The sequence below is a fragment of the Sceloporus occidentalis genome, unplaced genomic scaffold, assembly GCF_023333645.1.
Source record: "Sceloporus occidentalis isolate IW3139 unplaced genomic scaffold, rSceOcc1.0.p SCAF_9, whole genome shotgun sequence".
NCBI lineage: Eukaryota > Metazoa > Chordata > Lepidosauria > Squamata > Phrynosomatidae > Sceloporus > Sceloporus occidentalis.
In genome coordinates, this window is record NW_028316989.1 from 39,842,989 (window position 1) to 39,857,020 (window position 14,032).

The 14,032-nt window shown below is 38.1% G+C and overlaps 1 protein-coding gene across 1 annotated transcript in view; it reads left to right on the top strand.

Moving 5' to 3' along the window:
* The window catches only part of TRPM7 (transient receptor potential cation channel subfamily M member 7), a 54,352-nt gene that overhangs the window by 6,678 nt on the left and 33,642 nt on the right, over nucleotides 1-14,032 (top strand). The window contains exons 5-11 of the mRNA XM_089539001.1: nucleotides 668-881; nucleotides 2,788-2,912; nucleotides 3,845-4,016; nucleotides 5,487-5,661; nucleotides 8,000-8,123; nucleotides 9,561-9,633; nucleotides 10,344-10,444. Of these exons, the coding sequence (XP_089395127.1) occupies nucleotides 668-881; nucleotides 2,788-2,912; nucleotides 3,845-4,016; nucleotides 5,487-5,661; nucleotides 8,000-8,123; nucleotides 9,561-9,633; nucleotides 10,344-10,444 (984 nt within the window). The remainder of the gene's footprint in view (nucleotides 1-667; nucleotides 882-2,787; nucleotides 2,913-3,844; nucleotides 4,017-5,486; nucleotides 5,662-7,999; nucleotides 8,124-9,560; nucleotides 9,634-10,343; nucleotides 10,445-14,032) is intronic.

Consider the following 14,032-nt stretch of genomic DNA (forward strand, 5'->3'; position numbering starts at 1 on the left):
CTTATGTACTGCTCTCTCCTTGAAAGCATCTATTTCCTAGCATGCTTTCTGGCTTCTGGTAACCATAATTTTCTGTAGTATCCAAATTAGGCAATCTGTGATTGCTGTTAATAATAGTTTGTCTTCATACTAGAATTAAAAAAAGAAGTATGCAGTGGATTTCTAATTATAGTTGGGGTAACCTATGGCTATTGGTAATCATGGACTGCCTCTGATTAGGACATCACAGCAAAATATAACTATTGAAAGCCAGGAAGTTGGAGAAAGAACAGGTAACACACAATAGGATCCTGGTAACAGTGACCTCTGAATTGGACACGAGTGCTTTCTTTGCAATGTATATATTCCATAAGTATGCCTCTTGTAATTCCAGCAGGAGCACTAAGTACTGATTTCATCTTAAGTACATACTGGATCATCAGTGTCTGGAACACAGATAAAATGAAATGTGTAACACATGACCAGTGTGCAAAAGACATTGTGTCATTCAAAATCCTATGGCTGTCCCAAATTCTCATTAGAAATTATAGTAGGTTCAGAATCAGTATTGAAAATGTGTATTTATAGTAGATATAAATTGGATTTTTTTCATATGTGGGATATACTGTATTTTCCTGACTGAATTATTGTTTAAAAACATTAGCTCTCTCTAACTTTTTCTTGTTAGTATGTACGATTGTCTTATGACACCAAACCTGAAGCCATCCTACAACTGATGCTTAAAGAATGGCAGATGGAATTGCCCAAACTTGTTGTTTCTGTCCATGGAGGAATGCAGAAGTTTGAGCTTCATCCACAAATCAAACAGTTACTTGGTAAAGGACTTATTAAAGCTGCAGTGACCACAGGAGCCTGGATTATAACTGGAGGAGTGAATACAGGTGAATGCTCCTATACATTTTTAGTCTTAAATTAGAGATTACATTTATCTCCTTTTAAATCTACAACACATTTGTTTTCAACCTGGACATTGTTATTTTAGTGATATATCAAAGTTTGATTCAAATGTATTGCATGGAGCTACATCCAATGTTGCACTGAAAGTCACAATGCAATTTTCTTCCCTTTTCATTTTAAGTATTCTGTGCCACCCAAAAAACAGCTCTGGAGGGATTACTAGCCACCAGAGTTGGTTTGGCAACCTTGTGAGATGCTAAAATGAGAAAGAGAGATAGTTCACTCCCATTTGGTTCTGCTGGATTAGGCCATTCCTCCAGTAGAAGTTCAGCTTTGGACTTGCTCATTGTTTTTAGATGACTTCCAGTGTTACCAATACCAGTGTTCAGTCTTTTAAATTGTGCAGATACTGTTCTGCTTTATTATGAGCTAATGCACAGTGTAAACCAGTGATCCCCAAACTGTGCTCTTTAAGGGATTTTGGACTTCAGCTCCCAGAATCCCAGACTATTGGCCAACATGGTGAGGCTTCAGGGAGCTCGAGTCCAAAATCTCTTAAAGGACACAGTTTGGGGACCACTGATTGTAAACTATTTAGCAGAAAATTCTGGTATATTTCTTACTAAGAACATTACCTAATGTTTCCATTATGTTGTATAGTGACATGAATTTCCCGTTGAACTCTAGGAGGGGCTTCTTCAAAAGAAGCTGAGGCTGTATGACACACTTATTCCTTCACGTTCGCTGGGGTTAGGGGCACAAAACCCCCGTGAATGTGGAAAAACCACAAATAACAAAAATACCATGTTTTTACCTGAGAGAACACCTTTCTAGGAATCTCTAGGTTCTCCAATGCAACTCAGTGGTCAACATCTGCCAGACATTGACCATAGAATTGCGCTGGAGGAACTACAAATGCCTAGTGGAGTGTTCTTTCTAGGAATCTCTAGGTCCTTCAGTGTGATTTTTGGTTAAAGTTGACCATAGAGTTGCTCTGGAGGACCTAGATATTCCTAGAGATAACATATTAGGGTTACATATTTTCAAGCATCTTAAAGAAAGTAGGGAAAGAGCAAACACTGGTGTATAATTTATAGTGGGGATAAAATAGGAAGCAATGGAATTCTGTGATCCTACATGGCAGCGGATAGGACTGGATGGCCTTTGTAGTTTTTTTCAGCTCTGCAATTCTAAATGATAGGAAAACTACTACACAAATGTTTGCAGCATCTTCTAAAGGAATTTCAGCCTAGAACAAAGTGTTCAGAAGGAGATTGTATAACTGTACTCTTTTGCAGATAATTTAAATGCTTTTCTGTTTTTAAGATAGCAAGGTAGTACTGGTGACATTTGATACTCAATTTCATCAGGATAGACATGATGGTGAACCTTTTAGAGACCGAGTGCCCAAACTGCAACCCCAAACCCACTTATTTATCACGAAGTGCTGCGTCCCTCTGACTTTCCAGTAACAAACTCTAGCAAACTCTATGCTGGGGTGACGGCACACATGCCCATAGAGAGGGCTCTGAGTGCCACCTCTGGTACATGTGCCATAGGTTCGCCACTACTGGAGCAGTAGTTGACTATGTTGTCTCAACTTGACTGCTCATTTTTGTGGCATAATAATAATATTAATAATAATAATAATAAGTTTGATTTATAAACCGCTATTCCATGTTGATTATAGCGGTGTACAGGTAAAAATTGCAATATCAAATACCAAATTCAGGATAAAAATTGTAATACATAAATAAAACTTCAATAAAAACATTTCAAAATACAGATTAAAACCATACATCAAATCCAGGCCAGCTAATTGTGCTCGATAATGCTGTACATATAGGACATAATTTTAGTAACAAAATGATATTTCTTGTTCCTAAACAGGAGTGGCAAAACATGTTGGTGATGCTCTTAAGGAACATGCCTCTCGATCATCTCGAAAGATTTGCACTCTTGGAATAGCTCCATGGGGAGTGATTGAAAACAGAAATGACCTTGTTGGGAGAGATGTAAGTTTGGCCAGAGATGTTCTGTATATATTCTTGTTTCTTCCTCCTAAAATTAGCATTTTGTTCAATAAAGAAGCATCTCATTAAGGCCTTATGTGCATCCCACACTACATTCAATTTAATTATTTTATTTAAATTATTTTTGAAAAGCTCTTTCAGAATCCCACTGATTCATTTGCAGTGGAATGATCTCTTTCTATTTAACATCAATGAAATTGTATTATGGTCAGAGAGAAACTTTGGTAAAATATAATTTTTTCTTATGATTCAATATCTTTGAAATTAAAAACATATCAATTCTTGAAAATCATTTATGCCTTTCTGGAAAAAAAAGTATAATCTCTAGAGTTTCTTTTTTTTAAATCTCCAAACATCTTGAATTAAAAAAATTTCCATCGGGTTTTGTGATGGTTTTAACTTACAACTGGGGCCGTCCCAAGAGCTACTCGAAAGAAATAATTAAATTAAATTAAATAGTACATTTCCAATTTTCGATAAGAAATGCATCAATATTCTCATGATAGCTTCATCTTTGGGGAGTTGAAATCCAAATTAGATAGTTGTAGTTGGAGCTTATAGTTGGAAGGGATGTACTCTCATAGGTGATACTAGTTGCCTGTCTTAAAACTGGATATAACTATACCAGAATATCCAAAATAATACTTTAAAATAAAAAGAACCATAATTTTAAAAAAATTATTCCCATTTGTTGGAAATTATTTTCATTGCTGTGTCTTACTTACTTGAAGTCTTAACTGAAAATTCACATGCTTTTATTAGAATTTATTTATTTATTTTGCAAGACTGATTCAGAGGTTTAGAGCTGGTTGAAAACAGTTCATGGGTCAAATACAAGCTTCCAGGTGATTTTGAAAAAATAATTCTGATTTATATCAATCTGAAGAGGGTATTTTGTTTTGATCTATGTTTAGGTGGTTGCTCCATATCAAACCCTTCTGAATCCTTTAAGTAAACTAAATGTCTTGAATAATCTTCATTCCCATTTCATACTTGTGGATGATGGAACAGTTGGCAAATATGGAGCAGAAGTAAAGCTGAGACGAGAACTGGAAAAAACAATCAACTTGCAAAGGATCCATGCAAGTATGTATGAGCTAGGATTCATAAATTATGTGGCCTTTCGACTTTTTATTTTGTAGGGTGGGAAAAGTTTTAAGATGGGGAATGCATGTTAAAGTGGTAAAACCTTTCCTGATGTGTCTAATTGAGAAATGAAACTGGAATGGTAAGCTTCCCCCATTTAGAAAGCTGTGTGTGTGTGTGTGCGCGCGCGCGCGCCTACAAGTGGGCTGTCAACTTACAGCAACCCCATGAATTTCATAGGGTTTTCTTAGGCAAAGAATACTCAGCAGTAATTTTTTGCCAGGTCCTTCCTCTAAAATATAGTCTACAGCACCTGATATTTGTTGGCTTTCTCCCATCTAAGTGCTCACTAGCTTAGCTTAGCTTCTAAGAGTCTAAAACACACTGCAAAAATAATCTTAGGTCCAAAACACACTGCAGAAATAACCCGGTTTGAGACTGCTTTAATTGCCCTGGCTCAGTGCTAGGGAATCCTGGGAACTGTAATTAATTGTGGTGCCAGAGCTCTCTGACAGAAGGTGAAATGCCTCACAAAACTGCAGGTCACAATAATTCCCTACCATGTATACCTCTGGTGAGATGTGTTAGAGGAAAGATAAGTTTGTTTGAGCCTTGTAATCTGTTTACAGACTGTTCTTGGGTTGATCTTGGTATTGGGTTTGTAACTTAATCCTTTTATGTATATTTTTAAAATAAAAGATTTTTAAAAACTGAATTATTTCTGCAGCGTTTTAGACTTAAGATCAGATGAGATCTGGTGCCCTCACCATCTTTATACCCCAGACAGCTATGCTGGGTCCCCTCACCTCCCCGGGTTTTACAGAATTGTTGATAATTAAGAAGAAACCCTCTATTTAGCCATCAATGGTATAGTCTAAGACCTAACATGTTATATGGTGCTGGAAAGTCTTAGGAACCCAAGACAATAAATCCAAAAGTAGAGACACCCAGAGAAAGGAAGTAGATGATCTTTCAGATGTCTGGCTTTTAAAAAGAAATAGTATTTAGGTTATATGAACTGGCAAGATACTGTATATTCTTCTCTCATGTTTCCAGGAATCTCTTTCTCATTAGAGATAGATTTTGGACATATTATTCCTTTAATTTGCATCTGAATACTGGAAGGGAGACACTGACACTGACCTTTCTCTGCTAATCTGTTTCTTCACAGAAGATCAGTTTTAAAGTGCCATTAGTATGAAGTGAATTTTGTTTTGACTAACAGTTGGCAAACAGAAGTCTTTTCAGTGCTTTATGTGTTCCATAGAGGTTCTAGCTGTGAGCTGTATAAAGTTTTTACATGTTTACATGTTTTCTTGTGTTTATGCTGACTTAGTTGGCTGCAATTTAATTACATCTTCAACATGCATAAGCCACACTTAAGATCTTGTGTATGATTAACTGTATTTAAATTGTGCTCAGCTCAGCAATTTAACTTGCTATTGAATTCCCACAACTTGTTTTGTGTAGGAATTGGCCAGGGCGTCCCTGTGGTGGCACTCATATTTGAAGGTGGACCCAATGTTATCCTTACTGTTTTGGAATACCTACAAGAAAATCCTCCTGTGCCAGTGGTGGTCTGTGAGGGGACTGGCAGAGCTGCAGACATCTTGGCTTATGTGTATAAGCAAACAGAAGAGGGAGTGTAAGTCTTTTTAATAATAAATGTGAACATGAAAATCTACCTTCTACTGAGTTAGACCATTGGTCCATCTAGCCCTATAATGTCCACATTTATAGAACACAAATAGCACCAAGGTAGTTTAAATGAGTTCAGGTCTCAAAGGCCAGATGATTTGCATTCCTTGGTGTCGAAAGAATGTTATTTCACAATAATTAATAGGAGTAAAATATCCAGGTCACTGGAATTAATAGATCCACTATGTTCCCCACTAATCAGGCAACATTTTGAGTACTGTCTCCACTTGACAAGTTAGAGTTCCTACCAGAAAGCACCCATGATGAAGAGTACTCTGGAATCCAAGTCATATAAAGAATGTGTAAAAGACCTGGATCTATTTAGTCCAGAAAAGTAGTGATTAAGGAGAAACATTATAAATCTCTTCAAATATATTAAAGGCTATTATGCAGAATATGGAATAGGTCTGCTCTGTCTTACTAAAGAAGCAGGATTCAGACCAATACGGAGACAAAATGCAAGAGAATTTCAGGAAGAAATTGCAAATAGGTTTCAGCTTAAGTATTAGGAAGACCTAACAGTGAGAATTGTTCAGAAGTGGAAGAGACTGCCTTAGGACAAGGCAGATTCCCCTTTGTTGGATGTATTGCTTATCAAATGTGCAAATGACACCAAATAAGTCAGGGGTACCTAATACCCCAGAGGACAGGATCAGAATTGAAAATGACCATAACAGATTATAAAGCTGAGTCAGAACAAACAAAATGAATTTCAGCAGAGATAAATGGAAGGTACTGCACTGAGGCAGGGATTTAGGAATCTTAGTAGACCAGAAGCTAAACATGAGTCAGCAGCATGATGTAGCTTGAAAAGCAAGTGCAAGTCTAGGCTGCATCAGTAGGAGTATAATGTGAGGGAAATAATAGTGCCACTCTATTCTGGTTTGGTCAGACCTCATCTGGAATACTATGTCCAGTTCTGGACACCACAGAACTAGACAAGAGGGATATTGACAAACTGGTGTGTGTCCAGAGGAGGGTGACCAAATGGTGAAATGGTGAAAGGTCTGGAAATTACACCCTCTGAGGAGTGGCTTAGGGAGCTGGGTATGTTTAGCCTGAAGAAGAGAAGGTTAAGAGGTGACATGACAATCTTGTTTAAATATTTGAAAGGATGGATAATATATTGAAGATGGGGCAAGCTTGTTTTCTGCTGCTCCAAAGACTAGAACACCGAGAAATGGATTCAAACTACAGGAAAAGAGATTCCACCGCAACATTAGGAAGAACCTCTTGACAGTAAAAGCTGTATGACAGTGGAACACGCTACTTTGGAGTGTTCCAGAGTCTCTTTCTTTGGAGAATTTTAAACAGAGTCTGGACAGCCATCTGTCAGGCTTGCTTTGATTGTGTTTTCCTGCATGGCAGAAGGTTGGACTGGATGGGCCTTGTGATCTCTTCCAACTCTTATGATCCAAGTATTCTTTTTAAATCAAAGGTGTGCAAAGTGTGATCCTATGGCTGCATGTGCCCCCTATGACTTCTTTTTGCAACCCCTTTTGACAGGACTGTCTTTTCTCTGACCCAAAGAAGGGGGTGAATCCTGGAAGCCATTTGTGATTACCTTTTAAGTAGGTTACAGCGTCCCTGTATCGTACTGTTTAACATCCCCAAACATCTATTTTTCAAAATACAAAGTGGATCTCCAGTGTACGTGATTATCTTTTTGCTATCTGTTCCTTTGTAACACTTATAGTTTATCTTTTGGTCTGTAATCGCAATAAACATTACTACTCCTAAAAGTATGAAATTGGTTTCTAGTGACTTCTTAGGCTAGGTTCCCAGCCGCCTGCCCAATCTTTGGCAGTATGTGCATCCTTCTGAGGGTCCCAGAGTAGAAAATTTGTTCCTGGACCACCTGTAGTTGCCCATCTCTGATTTAAACAGGGGCTTGATGGCCATCTGTCAGCAGTATAGCTGGCATTCTGCATTGCAGAGTCTGCAGTGAACAAGGACTGGACCATGTATTTTTTTTCTCTAAGATCCCTTCCAAATCTGATTCTATGACTCTGTAGCCTTCTTCATCCAAAGATAGCTGATTTACCCCTGAATTTTAGTTCCTTTTCATGTGAGGAATATTTCACACCACTGTATCTTGAAATGGAAGAACATTTGTATCTTGAAATGGAAGAACATTTCCTTGAGAGATAAGAATCTTGCTCTTTGAAAGTCATGAGTATACTATGAGGCTGCTTTGAACAAAAGAAGTTGTGCCTCCTATCCTGTATTTATCCTAATGACAAGCATTTCTTTCTTGCCTTTTTTTTCCTGGGGGGGAAAATCAGAAATATACCTGATGGAGTTGAACCTGAAATCATTTCAACCATCAAAAAGACATTTAATTTTGGCCAGAGTGAAGCAGTTCATTTGTTCCAGACATTGCTGGAGTGCATGAAAAAAAGAGAGCTTGTAAGTGAATCTCTGTATTGTATACAATAACAAAGGATTGCTATTTTCACAACACTATTCTGTATTGTATACTGTATATTTATAAGTGTTTGAATCTATGAACAGTTAAAATTGCCCTGCTCTGACACTATAGTTTACTTTTATTCTTTCTAGGGCTGTAATCTTTTTCTGCCTATGCTGCTTGTGTGTATTACTTGGTTCAGTCATATCTCAGTGGCCCACTAGAGTTGGGTCTGGGAGAAATCTCACACATTTATATTTTATTTCTTGATGAAGCTGAAGATGGCATGCATGAAATTCCAAGTAATCTTCCATCCAGGCATTGATCAGACATAGCACTGATTGTTTTCTATCACCAATGCTACCTTCCATTCTTCTTGCAAATCAGCACTTGATTCCTGATTTCAGGACAAGCACAAGCTGTCATTGACATCTGAGATAAAACAACAAACCATGGTTTACTCCAAGCATGGGCAGGGGGAATTACCTCTTGTAAGAGCAGGAAAGAGGAGAGGAGGCTATGTGCAAGCCCAAGGTTACATCCAAGCTTGTTTGTATAACACCAGTCTGGTTTGGCTTTATTTTTTAATAAAGCCTGTGGCTGAAAACATGCCTGTTTTTTTGCTGTGAAAATATATATTTTTCTTTCCCAGTTGTGTTCATTTTCATATTAATTTGTGTTTAATTATTTGACTTCCCTTTTCCTCAACCTTCCCAAATATCTGTTCAGTGTATTTTGCACCTCTGTCTTACTTTTTAAAAGCAGATTCCCCCCCCCCCCCCTTAGAATATTGTGGTGGGTTCAGACATAATACAGCAATGAATGTTAATTGATGATATATGTTTGAACCTGAAGTAAGAATTGGGTTTTCTTCTTATTTCATGTGGTGCAATCTGTCCCTTCTGGTATTTAGCAAGCCATTGATTATTTATGTATCCGACCTAGCAAGGGATGGTTTATGCTTTCTTTGGAGACTAGCATTGGCAACCAGGGTATAATGCCTTGATTAATGGCTTACACCATAGTTAAAACTAGTTTCCCTCAGATCAAAAAAGGAAGAGAGTATTAACTGGGAACCCAGGTCTCATCAGAGGCTTAATCAATTTTAAGCCATTCCAAAATGGAGAGGGAAGCACTAAGTGCTTAAGGAAAAAAGAAGAGTTTTGTTCTTACTGATGTACCAGGAATTTTATTTGAAATGTGGCATAGTTCACTCTCTTTGTACTCTTAATTTTAATTTCTTGGTTGTACATGCTGATACTTGAAGTACTTGCATAACAGTAATATATTAGTAAGGTTGTTTCATTTAATTGTTATTCGGTTGTATGAATTTGGAATTTTGTATATGCTGAAGCTGAATAGTTTTAAGTTTTTATGTAAAGACAAATAATGCTGCAAAATTTGGAAAACTTTTTTACATATAATTTCAAAAACAGATAACTGTATTCCATATTGGATCTGATGAGCATCAAGATATTGATGTTGCAATCCTTACAGCGCTACTAAAAGGTAAGTTTTTGCCCTTGAAAACATAGTTAGGGTTGTACTGACATATTAACGGTGGGGGAAAAATCCCAAACCCTTGTTCACCTTGCTTCATGATTGTTTCTGCCTGCTTACTCACAGATAGGCAACTGTTTTGGAAGTACTCTCCTGTTTAAGTGCATAGTCTCTCTGTAGTAGTCCCACTTAAATGTATGCTATCTGCGTTATTATGTGGTGTCAGCACATACCACATAGTTGATCAGATATAACCATGTGACACCTTCACAAGGCATTCCAAATGAGGGTAATGCTACCTGCAACTTTCGATAAGAGCAAAATGTTTTGTTCCTTTTCAAAGTGTCCTCCAAAATATGGTGGGGGAGGTTGCTGATGACAATGGTTGTCACAGGTACATACACACACCCCGGCAGATCTGCCTTAACAATACACTATAATCTGTAGTTCTTTGGAGATGGGGCAAATATGTATCACTTTTCACTTTTAATAATATCAGTTTCAAAAATATTTCCACAATGTCATAATCTTAGTATACTTTTATCTCATGAAATGGATATGTTTTGTTTTGTGTTACTTTTGTAAATTAAGCAAAGTCATTTAATCAGTTGATGTTAGTTTTCCTCACTGTCAGATATGATCACTTGTGAAAATAGGTTTTTATGATGAACAATTTCAAGTCTGTTTTTATGTTATTTGTTTGTTTCTTTGTTTTTTAGGTACCAATGCTTCTGCATTTGACCAGCTTGTCCTTACCCTTGCATGGGATAGAGTTGATATTGCCAAAAGTCATGTTTTTGTTTATGGACAACAATGGCTGGTATGTAAACAACATAATTGGGGTAGCAAATTTTTAATAGGATGGTGATCATGCTCAAATTTAATATGAAATTTAATATGAAATTTAATGTAAATATCAAATTTAATATCAAATTTAATATAAAACCATAGTGTACAGAGATAAGCCAGTGTCTGTGTGCTTTCCTTCCCCATCTCCTCGTGCATAATCAATAGAAGAAATAAAAGAAGCTTAAATTTTGCTTTAGCAGCTTCCTAAGTTTTCCAGGAATTGTGGTTAAAATATACCCTAACCTCCTAGACAAGCCACAGAAAATAGTCCAGTGTTTGTAGTCTTGTCATTCGTAGATTTATTTGACAGTTGATCAGTTTGTTTTAAATTGTAATTTTTCATTCGAGTATCATGACAAGGTAGGGATTTTGCCAAGTTAAATTAAATTTTGTTTTATTCCTCTTCCTTACTGTGCAGGAAGAGGCATTGTTTGAGCTCTGCGCTTTGTTTGGAGGCACATATGCACAAGCACCAAGTTATGGTTTAGTGTTACTTGAGAACTGACTTGTTTAAATTATTGTTAAAAAGGAAATCTGTCACAACCATAGTGGTCCAGTGCAGACAGAATGCTGTCTCATCTCCTAACCATATAGTAATGTACTCTCTTTGTTCCTGCTTCGCAATGCAAATTTCCTTCTCCTGTTTCTTTTTGGAGCAGATTCTGTTTGCAACTAAGTACAATTGGAGTTAAGATGATTATACACATGATGTCAATCATGTTTAGCTCCAACAATGTAATGTACAGCTGTGGGATGGTACCAGTCATCTTGCAGATATACTGTTTTGGCGCAAGGTCCTGGCACAGGTAATTGTCATGTGACTCCAGACACTACTGGACAACACCCATTGTCTAGATCCATTTCATCCTGGTTTCCAACCTCTGTTTGCCACTGACACTGCTTTCGTCACCCTGATAGATGATCTACATCAGGGAGAAGAAAAGGAGGAGTATGGGAGTTAGAATGAGATGTCTTCAGTATGCAAATGGCTCCCAACTTTTCGTCAGAGTCAGGAGAAGCTGTGGATCAGTGCTTCAAATTGCTAATGGACTAGATGAAGTCCAACAGAGTGAAGCCTGAAGACAAAGGTACTGTTGGTGGGTGGTTCATCAGACTTGGAACGTGATTTTCACCCTGTTCTCAGTCGGTTTGCTCTACCCCGAAAGGATAAGAATTACAGTCTGGGGCATTATGACATCTGACTTTGTTTTTAAAGCCCAAGTGGAATCCAAGTCACAAATACTTTTCACCAGTATAGGCTGATGAAAAGGCTGCTGACTCAGTCAGAGAGGGCCTAGCCTAAGTGAGCTGTGCTTGGTAACATCTGGTTTTGGACTCCTGTACCACACTGGTGTGAGATTGTCTTTGAAAGTGCTTTGAAACTCCAGCTTGTTCACAATACAACATCTAGAAATATTACTGACTAGGATTGTGGATATGGAGATCACATACCAGCCCTGAAACAACTGCACTGGTTGGGATCCAAGTATCTTTCAAGGACCACCTTCTCCCACATGAACATGCCTGAATATAAAGAAAGTCTTCAGAGATACTTCCTTGCATCCACTCAGTTTTGGTGAGATGAAAGATGGCTGAGAAATGGGTCTTTTCAGTTGCATTGTCCAGACTGGAATGCCCTCCCCAGTGAAGCTTGCTGAGTGCCAAGTATGCCAACTTGCTTATTACCAAAGGAATACTTTTTTACATGTCTAGGCATTTTTGATCTCTTCAAATCTTGTCTTTTATTACTTTAAGTTATTTGTAAGTGGCTGGATTCACAAAACAAGATAATTTTTTTTAATATTTCTATCCACAAATTGTTTGTGAATAAGTGTGTGTACATATTGGTTTGTAGTAAATGTATTAAACTTTCTGCCTAATTGTGCTTCCAGTTTTGTAATAGACAATGTCTAGCCATAGTGCTGTATGTACATTAAGTGCTTAAAGTATTTTGTATGGTTATGCTCTGCGATAGCAATAGCAAGTATATTTCTATACTGCTTATCAGTGCACTCAAGCACTCTCTAAGTGGTTTACAATGTGTAAGCTAGTTGCCCCCCAACAAGCTGGGGTACTCATTTTAGTGACTTTGGAAGGATGCCGGGCTGAGTCAACTCTGAACCCCTGTCTGGTATTGAACTCACAACCTTGTGGTTTATGAGTGAGTGGCTGCAGTACAGGCATTTAACCACTGCAGACTCCTTTTGCACCACCAGGCTCCTTTCTGGGATTGCCGTGTCCATAGCAATAATGCTATTTTTAGTCAATAGGATGTGATAAAGTAAGTTGATTTTTTTCCTTTTTTTCTCTGTTTTTCTTGAGGTTTCCCATTGGGCTACATATCACAGCCAATCTAACATCATAGTTGGGTTCATATTCGGGAATGAAATTCTTCAGATATTTAAATCCTGAGCAATTCAGGGTTTTATATACAGTCCCCCCTTCCTTCTTTGGATTTGTGTCCCTCACTTATGTGCGAGGGACAGATGGAAGGAGAATGAATGGGGTGCACGCCTGCGCCCCCACGCCTATGTTCAAGCCAATGGGGCTTGAATATAGGAGAAATTTTGTTTTCACAAGGGGGTCCAGAACGGATCCCCTGTGCAAAAGGAGAGGTGACTGTACTAGTAATAACCCTTTGAATCAGTCCAGACAGCTTGCTTGTAGCCATGCAGAGACTTAAAAACTGGGCAAAATGTGTGCTTCTTCCTTGCCTTCCTTGCCAAAGATGTTGTATGCAAACTGTAGTTAACTAACCATACATGTGATCAGAGACAGTAGAAAGGTAACTCTATGCCAGGGGTAGGAATTAGGCAGCCCATGGGGAAGTGTGCTATGTGGTCTTTGGCCTTCTCCAGGTCCCCATCCAACTGAAAACAATTTGGTAAGAATACCCTCTCAGGAGTGGAGGAAGGAATGTGCTATAAGTGGTTTTTATTTTTAGCATGAACGTATGCTAAAACTGATGCATATGCACTGTACTGCACTTGAAGAAGTGGGTTTATATCTACAAAAATCATGCTAGAATAAAAACCAGTTATTTTGAAAGGTGCTGCTGCTTTCCTTCTCTCTCTCTCTCTCTCTCTCTCTCTCTCTCTCTTTTCCTACTTTTTACACTGCAAGAGACTAACATGGCTACTTCTTTGAAAATCTTGTAGGGGAGTGGTTCCCCCACCACCACCTTGAAACAGCCAGGACATTGCCTCCAAAACAGCTGTAAAGTGACCAGAATTGACTTCTGGTTGACTGGAACCAGTTGTCAAGAGCAGCAGCATAATCCACTGAGAGTCTGGCAGAGCTGAAATAGGCCCCTTACTCCTGCTCTACACTGACCAGGATGGAAGGAAGAAGGCCTAATTCTTGCCTTTTAAGAAATCAGGAACATTGATGTCTGCATTTGTCCTCAATATACAGTACTCTCATTTTGAGAGCAATCAGCATATTGTGGCAGATTTTCATTTGGTTATTTCTCAGCTAACATTCATTTTCTTGTTGTTGTTGTGTGCCTTCAAGTCATTTCTGACTTAGAATGACCCTAGAGGAACCCTATCATGAGATT